The following is a 14,361-nucleotide window of genomic DNA, read 5'->3' as shown; positions in this document are numbered from 1 at the left end:
AGGGAATTCCTTTCTACTTGTTTTAAACAATGATTATTTTATTTAGTAAAAATATGTTTGGAGAAGACATCTGTTTCTAAGGACTGTTAAATTATAAACCATTACTCTGAAATATTTCATCTGATGCTGTAGTAATCATGTGGGTAGCTTCCCATTCAGTCAAGGTTGTTTTATCACTCAAGCACAAAGTTGTGCTTCGTTGAGTCATTTTTGAACGTCTAGTCCAAGCTCATTGCAGAGAAAAGCTAGTTGAACAGCAACCTAAAACAAGTAAAACATTTAGTTAAAGATCAACAGACTTCTTGTAGTGCTTTGCACACTTCACAGGTATTTACAGCTCTCTACAACACTGTTGCTGATTCCTTTGTCATGCTATTCGTCGTCCTCTTACCCTGTAGATAATAAAGAAGGTTCTCCTGCGGTCCGAAGAGTAATATGCTCAGTTCTCTTTAGAAAATGGCAGCTGCTGTAAAGGACTTTTCACTGAGATCAGAAAAGCTTCCTGTGAACTGAACATTACTGTCAGGTATAATTCAACTTGCGGCCAGAACATAAGCAGCATCGCTGAAGCTGGTGTCACTAAATGTTTTCAGAATTGCTTTGCTTCATTTCACCATAGCCTGTGTATGAAGAAAGTATGTGCATGTGTCCTATGTTTTCATGTTGCTCATTTAGGTTATAACTGTGCAAACCACACCCACTCATATGTATATAGTGTATATCCTGGCTTGTGTATCACAAATGTAAGGAATATTTTCACTGCTACCACTGGCTTTTGGGAGGCAACTGTTGCAGAGAGCCTCCCTTTGGATATGGGTGTTGCATGACACAAAAAGTCCAATGCACACACAACTCCTGTCTTCAATAATGCCGACTAGGTGTCTGGATGGGGAAGGATGACTGAGTCTAACCCTTTGGATCCCCTATCTTTCCTGATGAATAGTCATTGCTAGTGAAACCAATTTGGCTAGGGCAGCACATATGTGGCTTGCCTTCTAGTTCAGGATTTCCCACCCAAGGAAGCATATCAATAATAACTGTTTCAGAGTGTGTTTTCTTCTGTTGAATTTGGGCCATATATACCAAGAACTGATTTACACAGCAAATCACAGCAAATATTATTTTTTACAATATGAAGGCAATAACATAGTAAGAATAATACTGAAATGAAATAGATTATTATTATTATTATTATTATTATTATTATTATTATTATTATTATTATTATTATTATTATTATTATTATTATTATTATTATTATTTAAACTTTTATACCACCCACCCCCAAAGGGCTCTGGGCAGTGTACAACATAAGCAACAAAACATAACTTAACAAATAGAGCACCCTCATAAATCTAAATCAAAATACAACATAACTAGGGTTCTAAACATTAATTAAAACCATTTAAAACACAGCGTACAAAATATAGCGTCCAGGCGATCTAAAAAGCCCCTCAGGAGGGAGACAGGGATGAAGTATAATGAAGTATAATGAGTAGGGGTATGCATTAGGCAAAGCTGAATCAACTCCACCCACCTCCCCGGCAAAAAACCCTTCTTGGTATTTTTATTTATTTATTTATTTATTATTTGGATTTGTAGACCACCCCATCCCCAAGGCCCAGTGTTCAGCACTGTGCTGCTGCCTCCGAACTCCATGTGGGTCTTGGAGGTGGCAGATGGTGCAGAGCTGAATGCCAGGCTCAGCTGAACGGCCTCTGAGACCCATGCCACCTGCCACCTGAGACCCACGTGGAGGTCAGAGGCAGGGTGGAATTTTTCAAATTCTGGTTTCATAGAAACAATAATTTTCACCTGAAAAAAAAAAGCCAACCCCTTCCCCCATACCAGTACGGGTACTTGACCTTTTTCAGATTTTTCAAAAATATTCAAACTGAAAAATACAGAAAAAAATGGTGCGTGCCTACTAACAAGTATACATTTCTCTGCCTCCCTCTCTCACACAAACATACCCATTGGTCAAAAGCTATTTCTATACTTTATTGACATTACTGATGTTATGATCAGTCTGTACCTACTAATTCAATCACTTGTTTCTGATCATGATGTGAATACTGGACATTCAGGAAATGACACTAATGTGCAGAATCCCTGTCCTTATGAATGGGTTCATTAAATATTCCACGACCATGTATGAATCACAAACCTTATTTCTGAAGTGTTCTGGGAAAGGTGAACATAATAATACAGGAGCACCAGAACAGCCTCACTGGATCAGACCAGTTGTCTGTCAAGTATACTCTCCTGATTCACACAGAAGCCAACCAGTTACTCTGAAGGGGGAAGCCCTCACATCACAGAGGTCCTTAATGCTAATGTTACAAAAGGACAGCAGGGAATGTGGCAAACCTCACAGGAATACAACCCCATTTAGATGATTTCCAAAGAATCATTTTGTGAGGGGAAAACAATTTTTCTTTTATGAAGTTATGGGATTATGGTTTTGGCTGGTCAGTCTGGGTGTTCAAGGACACTACGAAGAGTGGATTGTATTCAGAGCTGGTGGAAAGGAGGGATGGATGGCAGGGGTTAAGTAAAGCGGAGATTTGCAGGGATGCTATCAAATTCACTTCTGGTATACCTTCTCCCTGGAATTTGCCATTACAATCTGAGTTGTCTCTTCCACAGAACTGAATTGCATGTATACTCTTTTACTCATTTTCAATCAGTATGTTCCAGATTTTCCAGGAAGAAGTGCATTTGGATATCCATTATTATTATTATAAAAGGATGGATTGCTGTATCCATCTATCCATCCAGATGGACAGAAAAATATATAAACACGTGTATAATAATTATCAAAGTGTATATCATGTGCATAACCACAAGAGATGTTCACTGAAATCTACACTGCATAATCAGAAATGCCACTCCATCTATACTTGTTCTTCAATTCTACTGCAGTAATGTTCTTTTCCACATGATATTTGAACAGCAAGGACTGCTGAAAATTAAAAACATTATAAATTTATGTTCAAATTATTCCTTAGATATTCATATCCCTGAGGTCTCCATTTTTTTCCCAAACAGGAAATGTATTTTCTCCATATTACACAGAATATATCTACGATTGCCTACTAATTAATGCCGGTGGACAAACGAGACAGTTCGAATGGTCTCGTGTGGGAAGCCACCCGTGGGTCGTCCCGTTTACCTACCTCTCCTCCCTGCACAGCTCTGGATGGTTGAAGGGACACGCTGCCCTCTGACCCCCAGATGTTGGAGGGCAGCGTGGGCGTGTCTCTCCAGCTGTGCAGGGAGGAGAGGTAGGTGAACGGGAACACTGGAGGGGCCAAAAGCGATGCCCTCCTGCTGGTGCACTTCACACCGCGCTTGCTCGATCAGGGAGTGAGTTTCAAAAGCGGTGTTTTTGCGCTGGTTGGGGGGGAATGAGCACAACGCTGCTGCAATGCAGCAGTGCCAGCTGTGTGAACAGCGCCCCAGGGACGGTGTTTTTACCGTCCCTAGGACGCTGTTTTTCGGCCATGTGGAAATGGCCCTGGATTCTCAAAGCAACTTTAAAAAGTGTATAGTGATCATACCTGGTTTAAAGAATCTTCCCAAGAAGAAGCACAATGACTGCCTCCTGGTTGCACATCTAAAATAATATTAGGCTCCTCAAGACCTAAAACAAATATAAGATGCAAACAAAGTGTAGTTACATTTTGAAGTAGAACTGAAGATGTGGTAACTGGAATTCCACTGAAGCCAGTAGGAACCAGCCTGCCAGAGCCCCTCTGGACATTTGTCTGCCCTGACTGCACCAGCTGTCCTCTGCTTTCTTGTGCCATGCCCAGTGATGCTCTGGAGACATTTGTATTGTCCAGGGTACCAAGTGCTCTGCAGTCACTACCTAATGCTATGGTCTGGCAATTGTGGTTGTCATGGTGTGCTGGCCACATATCCTTATCTCTTCAGGGTTGGCACAAATGCTGTGAAAGGGCCAGAGAACTGAGGAAAAACTGATAAAAAGTAGAACATTGCTATTTCTTACTGACTTTAATGGAACAATTAGGTAATTCTGAATCCAAACAGTCGGAATGCCATATCTGAATAACAAATCCAAATCTGTGGTGTACTGGTGCAACTTCCTAATAAACAGCAGAAAATCCATTACACACAGAGAAAGAATGGTACAGATTAGTGAATATAGAGCTGTAAATTCAAAGTCAAATATAGGAAAATAAGGCCACTTCGAAAACTGTAACTGAGTAAAATGCAAGCAAAATACACTCTGTATTTATAGCTCCATTTTTAGAGAACTGTTTTCACGCCATGCACCTGCGTGATGATGTAGCCAACTACATTTAAATGGGAGAATTTCTACAGTTACCTTTGCCATTTGTGCTTTTGGCTTGGGCATGATCTTTTACAGCTCTTCTAAGTTTACAGATGTATCTTAACACTCCTGCCAGAGGTACTCGTTGATCATTTTCTGAGACTGTGATGAAAAGAGAAGGATAATGCTGGGGGCACAGGGTGGAAAAGGAGGAGGAAAAGAAATTATCAGGATGAAGTTACTGATGCCAGGCTGCGCAGCTGTTATTTTTTAACCATGGAGAAGTTGCTCAGAATTGCCAGTGGGAGATGTGTTATGAAGGCTTAATTGTATGGATGAGGAAGCCACATGTATTTATACTTGACAATTATGGAAAGATTTCATCTGTTACTTTAGTAAAAAGTTGCATTGGATTTCTGTTCAACTGTCAACATCCTCAATGACTGAGACTGCAAAGAAGAACCAAGGAGAATCTGGCAAATTCACTCTACCATTTTGTCTATTCAAATCCATCTGCAGTTCCCTCCTCATTTCTTTAAATCCTGTCTAATGAAGAGTTCTAGAGAATCCCAAGACTTGAGCAACTATTGGTTAGCCCTAATAAAAAGCACTTTACACTAACACAGCTACCTCAAATCTTTGCCAAATAATCAGTCTCTCTGCCGGTAATCAAAAGGTATGATATAAAGAAAAGGTAATTTTAACTTCAGTTAAATTCAGTTATGGGGTTTCTTTTAGTTATCTGGGTATCTGTATTGACGTAGGCAGTAATATTTTGGACCTCACCATCTGTGATGCTACTTGGATGCTTTGAACTGTGAATTCATCTTCTGCTTCAACTTTGCACACCTTGCGATTCACCAAGCCAAATAAAGTCTGCCAACCACATATGGCATCCCAGTGTGGGGCCTGTGAGTGCTATGGTACTGCCAGGCCTGAACCATTCTGGGCCTGGCAGTTTACACGTCCACACTGCAGCTGCAGATGGCCTGGCCATTATCATCGCTCAAGGCTACGGGGACCTCCCACTTTTGCTTGTATGTTCAATAGAGCTTAACTGTTTCTCCTTATCTGCCTTCCTGGAGGAGTAAACTGTCTGTACCAAACAATGCTGTTATTCTCACTGTCCTTTCACATGCTGATATTATGGGAATGAGAGGGTGGGGGGATTCATGGGTTGAACCTAACTGTAAAAGTATATACCAGGGTTCAGAGAGCCAAACCCCCAGTTTCGGCTATCTGTGCCTGGGATGACACGGTTCTCAAATGGGAGAAGATGTGAGGAGAGTATGGGCATTCTCATTGCTGGCTTCCAATTTTCTTAATCATTGTTACATAGAACCCAGCACTATTTCTGCACAGGATTAGTTCAAGAAAATTATTTTAAAGATTCCATGAAGTTAGAAATAATTTTTTCCACACAGGCTAACAATTGCAAAATTCTACCCATGGAAGACTATTTACATTCACTGTAGGACACATTTAAAATACATTGCAGAAAAACACAGAGGGCACTTTCACACATGCAGAATAATGCAATTTCAATCCACTTTCAATGCACTTTAACAATTGTTTGCAAGTGGATTTTGCTATTTTGCACAGTAAAATCCATCTGCAAAGTGCATTGAAAGTGCATTATTCTGTGCAAATGTGTGAAAGTGCCCTTAGCTGAACTATAGTCCGAGTGTATAAAGCCTTAATGAGATTTAATAACGTTTGAGAGTAGCAAGCGTTATGACACTGGTTAATGGAAACTAGCCAGTTTTCAGCTACCATTTACATCTTTGCTGGAAATCTCATTCATCAAACTTCATTTGAAGAACCCTCACTATAGAAGATGAGTTTGTTTTTTAAGACAAAAGTTTGCTGTATAATTAATTATCATGTCATCAATAGATACAAGAAACAGCCCAGCAACAGTTAGTCACAATGAAGTTCCACTAATTTTATTGGGATTGTTAAGCAACAATTAAGCTGTCCCTGATTGAAATATAGCAGATTTTGAAATTGGGCTAGATTGTGACAATCGTTAGAAACTTGTCAAAGTATTCAAAATGTCAAATATTTACTTGTGCACACCATAGTGATAAGAAAGTATGACCTTGTACCTGTGGTTTTATATTCTGATAGGGGCAGTAGCTTTTAATATATTCCTTGCAAATTTCATCAACCAAAGGATTTCCCCATTCTTCTTGCTCTTCAATGGTTAGGGGAAGATGAGGATCCAACATCGTATTTAAAACATCCAAAAAAGGAGACTGTGAACAAAACCAACATTTTTTTTACATTTTTCAGGTAATAAGGAATCAAAGAATACTTATTGACCTACTGTGTAAGATTATCTGTATATTCTATTGTGCCTATCGAGGTTCTATTCTCAGGAGGTTATTAAAAATCTGTAACAGACCAAAAACAAATGCTACCCCACATCTCTGGTTAAAAGTCCTTTTCCAATAATAATTGTTTTTCTTTAGACATTTTTTCCTTTATATAATGTAAATATTTATTGTTGCCCACATGGATATACTTCATTCTAACCCAGTAAGGGCCTGACCTGAATGGCTCTGGCTAGCCAAATCTTATCAGACCTTGGAAGCTAGGTAGGGTTGGCCTTGGTTAGAATTTAGATGGAATATTATTCCACCAAGGAATACTATGGTCACTGCCGAGGCAGGCAATGACAAACCACCAAACTAGCATGGGGGAATCCATGTGGATTACTTTTTCTATTTTGGGTCATCAACCACTTCCTTGCAGTTCTCAAGTGGCACCCTTGGACACTAACCTTATCATATTCTAATTATCAAACTATTTGCCTATTTCCTTAAGAGTGGAAACACTGTTTTCTACTGAAAGGCCAAACAATCTGGGATGTGATCATGGACTGCAACTGGACTGGACTGTGTGATCATGTATGTGCAGCAAAAAAGTTTAAAATCCACCTTTCTCCCCAGTGAACAATGAATACACAGAATCCACCTGCAATTAAGGGCTAGAAAGAGTGGGCTTTAATTTTGTTGTTTCTCAACATGTTTAAGCAAGGGAAGATTCTCCAATGTCTTTCTTCATTCCTGCAATAACTAGTACCAAGGTATTGCCTCAGGGAGGGATTAAATAGCAGAGACAGGAAGAACAGTATTAAAGATAGCTTTAAAAATAAGTTACAGGATGAAAAAGTTAGAAATTTTAGAAGAATTGCTTTGAAATTAGGATAGCAACCAGAGCCTACTCTAAAAGCTGCTCTCCCTGACGATGGCTGTTTCTGCACGGGTAGAAAACAGCGCCGTAGGGACGGTAAAAACACCGTCCCTGGGGCGCTGTTTGCAAAGCTGCCGCTGCTGCACTGTAGCAGTGCTGTGCTCACCCCGCCCCCCATGGCGCAAAAACGCGACTTTCAAAACTTGCTCACTGACCGAGTTTTTTGGAAAGCAACATGTTCCACCTGGTGCTGAGCGAATGGCATGGGGGAGAAGGCAGCGTTTTCCCCCACGCTGCTTTTTCCCCGCTCCTACCTCCTCTCAGCTGCTGTCGCTGTACTGAGACCAGGGGACACACCTCCTGGCTCCATCCCAGGAGGTGTCGCCATGGCCGTGGGGGCGTGTCCCCTGGCCTCTGTACAGTGACAACTGCCAAGAGGAGGTAAGAGTGGAAAAAAAGTGGCGGCCCCATGCAAAGGCAGTCCCCTGGGCTGCTGGGGCATCGGAGCCATTTGCAGAATGGCATGCTAACGGCCCCGGTGGGTGCACTGACTGCAACTATGTTGGTGCACCCCAGCTCACCCGCCCGTGCAAAAAGGGCCTAAGGCAGGAAAAGAACTGCAGATGGATGACTCTCACTGGAGGAGACAGGAAGTTCAAACAATTTAGGTCCTGCAACCCTGAAGAAAAGGGTAAGAATCATCCACACATGATGTTCTCCTATCTCAGAGGGAGAAAAGTAAGAATGCAGTGTAGCTTTGAGTGCTTAAAGCATGTTGGATCCGAGTCTGTGCTGGAATAGGATATAAAGATACTTCAAGATCTCAGAAGCCACTATTCCAAAGTAATTCTCAAAAGGGTACCATGAACCATGAAGTGGAATGAAATGATAAATTCTCACCTGTAAAACCATTGCCCTGATAAGGTGAGGATGATTATTGTACAGAGCCCCTGCAAGAACTCCTCCAGCACTCAGACTTGCCAGAACTGTATACATGGGCTGAGAAAACCCCAGTTTGTGCAACAAGTTTAAACATGCCTTGAGGTCATAGATACCATTATGCTTCTTAGTAGTACATCCATCTTTATGCCACCCTAGGCCTAATTCTCCTCCACCTCTGAAATAAAATGATTATACAATCCTGTAAGAAAATCTATACATTTTTTGAAGAACAGCCCAACTACTTCCTAACTTTGTATGAGCTAAATGGTTCATATAAATTTCAAAACATGGATGATAAAAACACTTTGATCTGGATATGTCTGGTAAAATCTTTCAAAATTTGCCGATATAGAAAGAACTGCTAAAAACATCCAGTATTTCTAACACTGGTTCCCCTGTCTGGTTTAAATTTCTATGTCAACTGCACTTTTTTGGCACAATGTCTACAGAAATAGTTCTCCAATTTTGATCTGCTTAGAAGACTGTTACCTATACATTAGCAATGGCCCCAACAACAGCCATTTATAATCTTTCTGTACACACAAATATGGCTGGGGTATGAAACAACTATGGAAGTATACTTCTGGGTTTGTTTGTTTTTACCATAGCCCAGGGGTCTGCAACCTGCGGCTCTCCAGATGTTCATGGACTACAATTCCTATCAGCCCCTGCCAGCATGGCCAATTGGCCATGCTGGCAGGGACTGATGGGATTTGTAGTCCATGAACATCTGGAGAGCCGCAGTTGCAGACCCCTGCCATAGCCCATTAACTGTGTTTGTAGTAAAAAAAAAAATACCCCATTAGTTTTTCCATTAGAAAACTGCTCTAGAGACGTATTTTAAGTGCTCAGGAGAAATTAGGCAAATTTTCTAAGTGGTATATACTGAAACGTTTCAACAACAATTAAAAGAAATATACACATTAATGAAATTTAAGGTAAATAACCTATAAAACAAATTTCATTATTTAAGTAAAAATGCCTCTCTGGGACCAATTTATACTTTAGGCAGGCAAATGCGCTCTCCAGTCCCATGAAAGACGGGCATCCATGTATGCTCCAAAAACGATAAAACAGCTGACCAGAAGAGGACTCCTTGGACAAGAAATTTCACACTGTGACTCCGCCACTTAAATCCTGTTCTATGGGTACACTCTGACCTGTATTGTAGCCAGTGTTGTGTTAGATATGGTACCCTCAATTATACTAGATTCTGTACATTTTTGGACTTGAAATATTTCCTTTTCTCGCTACAGAAGTTAAATTACAAGTTTTCATCATTATAAATAATCTTTAGGCAAACTCAAATTGCACTGCAGTGTAATGCCCTTGAGTGGAGAATTCCACTAGAATAGAAGTCTTGCCCTTCCTTCTTTCTAAAAGTACAACCAAAACAACAGGATGTAAGGGTGGTTCTTTGTGAAGCTGTTCTTTTTGGCCTGATGCAAGTGTCTAGTCCTCTTTTGAATGCCTCCATGTATGGGTTCTATGATTGTGAAATAAGTGGAACATGCCGTAACAGTGTGTATGTGTGTGTGTGTGTATTTCTTAAAGGCTGTGGAAATTTCATTTTAAGGAAGTTGTACTTTTGGCCTAAACTATGTACTTGTTTTAAAACTCTCTCAAATTCATCAGGGTTCTTTCAACACCTGAGTTAGACATACTAATTAGAAAAGACACAGGTAAATGTGAATAAAATTATTCAAATTTTATAAACAGTTGCTTATTTAAATATTTCTCAGAAGCAGGGAAAGCAGGCCAAGTAATTTGCAACATGTGCTGTGAAACCTGAGATCCATGAACAACTACAGTGACTTGTCTGGGTCCAACAGATCACATTTTGGATGAGATCACCTAGTTCCTGCTAGTTCCCACTTCACATGATACAGGAAACATGAGGAAAATAGCTTACTCAAATTAACGCCTGCCTCTTTGCAGTTTTAAGATATGTGTGTGGGGGGGAGGGGGGGCAGGAATTAATCATACTTTCTATTTACTTATTACATTTATAAAATTCCAATATTTCAGCGAAATTAGGTTCTGGGGTTGATTTCCTGAGATATGCTATGTGATACATCCAAAACCTCAAGAATAATTATTTGTTCATATGAAAACAATGTATTCACAATTTTCAAAACTAAGTAGGAAAAATAATCATATTTTAAAATTATTTTTATTAGATACTAATTACTTAGAACAACAGGAGAAAAGCTGAAAAAAGAAATGAAAAGAGGAAAGGGACAAAAACAAAATTTGTCCAGAAGACAGAAAAAGCAAGGTTAAATATTTGTACCATTTATACCATTGAAATAACTGACACAATTTCAGCAAATGCATGTGTAATAGCATTTGATGTTAATGAGGGTAAGTCCTCATGAAGTGAATGTAATATCACAGTATCCTTAACTAATCCTTTATATGGAAAAAATAGAGCTTGTGTAGAAAACTGATACTAGAATAGCATGATTGAATCAAAAGGATGTAAAACCCGAACCCAATGATAGCTCATATTAAGCCAAAGAGCTGAAATCATATCTCTATCTGGTGAATTTTAAAACAACCTAGTAAGCAGTGCATTAGATATATTTGTGGAGAAATTAAATTATGAATGATATTTCATGAGAAAACCAAATAAAAATGGAAAAGATTTCCTAAACACACATTTCCCAAACAGCAAGACAACCCCACAAACCAATTTTGTAATGTATGGAACTTACCTAACATGACAGTATGCTAAGATCCACCCATCTTCAATTAACATTAGATTTTCTGGTTTAAAGCTCATATTCACGTCGGTGCCATAAGCTCCATAAACATGAATCAGAAGTGGTTTCCTGTGTAGCTCCACAGAATTGGCTTTATGAAAAATTGTAATTGGCACCCAAACTTTATCCTAGAAAGGAAGGAGTATTTTACATTAAAGGATATTTCAAAGTTCACAAGGGAGACAGGGAAACGAAAGCTTCAATTATACGTTTTAAATGTGTTTTTCTTATTACAGTAATTCTTCTGTACTTTAATGGCATAAAAAAAAGTACTCTTGAAAAATAAATTGAGATATTGGCTGGCTGCTGAGTTGGTTTACCAAGGTGGAGTATAAAATTCATTTAAGTGCAACACCGGGAAAATCTATAAAACAAGAAAACAACCAGCTCCTCCTACACCCTCTAATAATACCCATATGCATTAGGAATAGCTTAGTTTAGCACTTAGTGTAGCAGCAATCTTTTGTTACAAACTTAACATTTCTATATAGATCTGTATTTATTTTAAAACTCCTAAGGCTGTTATGAATTCTTTCCTTTGCGACTGGCAATCACAGTAGGCCAGCCCTTACAATTCTGATTCCTTTTGCATCTCACCCAGAATATTCTACACATAAATATTATGGGAGATTCGTATTCTTTCTATTGTTCCATAGTCAGAGATTATTTTTTCCCTAGATGGTTCCAAAATGTCCTTTGCAAAACCTTTCTTCTTCTGCTGGACAAGCAAGGCATTAAAGCAAGAAAGGGTATCCCAGTAAACCTTTTGTGCCATGACATTCTCTCTTGGCTGAAGAAGTACAGTGTCCCCTTCTCAAAAACAAAGTTTGAAAAAGAGATGGCAAACCTCCTGAATGCTGAAGGGAAACACAGTGCCCATCTAATGCACAAGACAACCAGAGAATGTTATACACTGCCAACTCATAATTCCCATCCAGATGCTGTTCAAAAGACAGCAAGGAAATAACTGAGAATCTTACCTTGCTCTTAGCTTCTAAATGGACAGCATGAAAGTCCACCGCAATCGGTACCTCTTGTTCAGTGAGCTTGTTTTCTGCCAATGAATATGCAAAACGTCTTGGAGGCTGAACAGGGGAGGAAAGCCAGAAATAGCAAGTGCTGCTGGTGTTCTCAGGATGAGGCTCCAGTTCCAATGAACAGGCCCAAGCAGGTAGCTGAAAAAAAAAATCCCAGCGATTGTTAATATCCCCCAGCCCTTGGCTGTCTTTACAAAACTATATTCGATGCCTCCTCTTTGATGAAAGGATTTGAACTTCAAGATTAATTAACTTTGGCATGCGTGTCTGCCAGAGGTTGCAGTCCCTCCCCCCTTATAAATTAAAAATGTCAAAAGAAACACCATGACAAAGAGGGCAACAATTTAACTACTTTTTTCTCCCTTGCCTAAAAGCTACTTAATGAGGTTCAACAAGTAATTGAAATGGAAAAACAAAACCTTATGTCATTTTGAAATAAAAGGTGGCAAAGTCATAATCAAATACCTTAACAGAACACAAAATTGAGAATACTTGTATAAGAAATGTTATAATGCACGTGTTATTTGTTTAGGAGTTTCATACACACCAGTGTTGTATTAGGAAGTTTGCAAAATCTTTCTTCTCTAGAGTCTACTCTTTCTTCCCAACTTGAAAAATTGCCAAGCCAACGTCAGCCACTGCACTGTGTTGGCTTTGGAGTGCTCGGCCACTTACAAACCCCTGCCTCTGACTTTGTTCCCAGCGCTAGCCATTGTGAAGAACAAAATCATTTTTTTGGCACAGCTATACTCAGGAACTCGGGGCTATTATGTCTTAAGACTTTAACACTCCTAGAAATGAAAGGAATCAAGATTCATTCTCTGAGACCAGCAGGGCCTCTTACCCACTGCTTACTTTCTTTTAAGGAGTTCTGGTTAGTCGGTTGATAAAGGCTTTGGGAATAGTGGCAGTTGGAGTCAAAAAGCTTCACACAGAAAAACCGCACTCTGCGTAATTGATTAAAACCTGAAGAGGATCAATCTAAAAAGTCTGGAAAACCCTACAGAATGGGTACTATATTTAACTTGAATGCTGCCATTAGGAGACTAGTTGGAGAGCGTATAGGTTTACCCTTTATTACAAGCATGCAAAGCAAAATCTTAAAATATTATTGGATAGCTGGATTTGAAGGATGGAGTTAGGTTGGCAAGGCAGTCTTCTACCCCTTGTGTTTGAAAAGTTAAAAAGAAAATCTGTCTAGGTGAAATAATCTTGAGCAACAAGGAAGTACAGCTTACATTAATTGATTCAGATAGCTTCCGACAAATTAAGGGTTATGGTTAACTGGTAGTATAATTCATATTTGGCTAAACAAATATACACATTTTTGTAAAATTAACTGTGCAGGCTCGTTAACAGTGGTCCATCTGTGTTTATGTGGGAGAGAATCTGTCTCAGGAAGCTATGTAAGTCTCAGTTTAATTTTTGTGGGAAAGCAAGGTAGCATGGAGGAAGAGATGATAGCAGTCTCAAAGCCCAATTTCCTAAAGAAAATAAAATGAAATATTGGTGGTTTTTGGCATGAACGCACATTTTCACTGTGAAAATCCTGTGGCTGACAGGCCAATTTTTACACCAGCAATAAAAGCTTGGTAACTAACTGTTCAGCATACCAAAGAGTTAATATGTCTAATATACCCAGCAAAAGTTATGTGTTATCTGTTAATAGTTTTAAACTCATTACTGAAACCCCTTCCTTCTCTTTCCCCAGTAGTAGACAAAAAGTATGGTTTTTTAACCATGTTCTCCTGATGGCTTAAATGGAAAAACTGCATTTAGAAGGGCAATTGGTTTGTCTTTCAGATTAGGATTGGGGTAAAGAACGTAAAAGATTCCCATCTAGTGGAGGCATAGGCAGTTGAGGATTTTGCCCTGTGGCTTTATCCCACAGTTTCCCATGGTGGCATAGCCTAGAGAGTAAGGCGTCAACCTGGTTCTGGGAGTTTACTGTTTGGGGAGGGGGGGGGGGCACGGCCCTGAATTTTCTTTCAATTTATTTATTTGTTTATACCCTGTCTTTCTCCCCAACTAGGATACAAAGTGGCGCACATCATACTCCATTCTTCCATGTTATCTGAACAAGAACCCTGTGAGGCAGGTTAGGCTAAGAGAGCATGAC

The 14,361-nt window shown here is 39.5% G+C and overlaps 1 protein-coding gene across 9 annotated transcripts in view; it reads right to left on the bottom strand.

Annotated features, from left to right (window-relative positions):
- Nucleotides 1-20: 20 nt before the first annotated feature.
- PREPL (prolyl endopeptidase like) overlaps nucleotides 21-14,361 on the bottom strand; it is a 38,554-nt gene continuing 24,213 nt past the window's right edge. For 5 of the 9 annotated variants that reach the window (XM_048482903.1, XM_048482894.1, XM_048482941.1 and 2 more), the window contains 7 exons: nucleotides 12,186-12,380; nucleotides 11,158-11,333; nucleotides 8,399-8,615; nucleotides 6,409-6,558; nucleotides 4,355-4,487; nucleotides 3,564-3,646; nucleotides 21-261 (listed from right to left, as the gene is read on the bottom strand). In XM_048482903.1, coding sequence (XP_048338860.1) covers nucleotides 205-261; nucleotides 3,564-3,646; nucleotides 4,355-4,487; nucleotides 6,409-6,558; nucleotides 8,399-8,615; nucleotides 11,158-11,333; nucleotides 12,186-12,380 — 1,011 coding nt within the window. In that variant the 3' untranslated portion in view covers nucleotides 21-204. Of the gene's footprint in view, nucleotides 262-3,563; nucleotides 3,647-4,354; nucleotides 4,488-6,408; nucleotides 6,559-8,398; nucleotides 8,616-11,157; nucleotides 11,334-12,185; nucleotides 12,381-14,361 lie in introns of those variants that run through there. The other 4 variants (XR_007243349.1, XM_048482918.1, XR_007243348.1 and 1 more) reach the window with 4 other exon arrangements.

Source organism: Sphaerodactylus townsendi, linkage group LG01, assembly GCF_021028975.2.
Source record: "Sphaerodactylus townsendi isolate TG3544 linkage group LG01, MPM_Stown_v2.3, whole genome shotgun sequence".
In the NCBI taxonomy this organism is placed as follows: Eukaryota; Metazoa; Chordata; class Lepidosauria; order Squamata; family Sphaerodactylidae; genus Sphaerodactylus; species Sphaerodactylus townsendi.
This window is presented reverse-complemented; position numbering and strand designations above follow the sequence as displayed.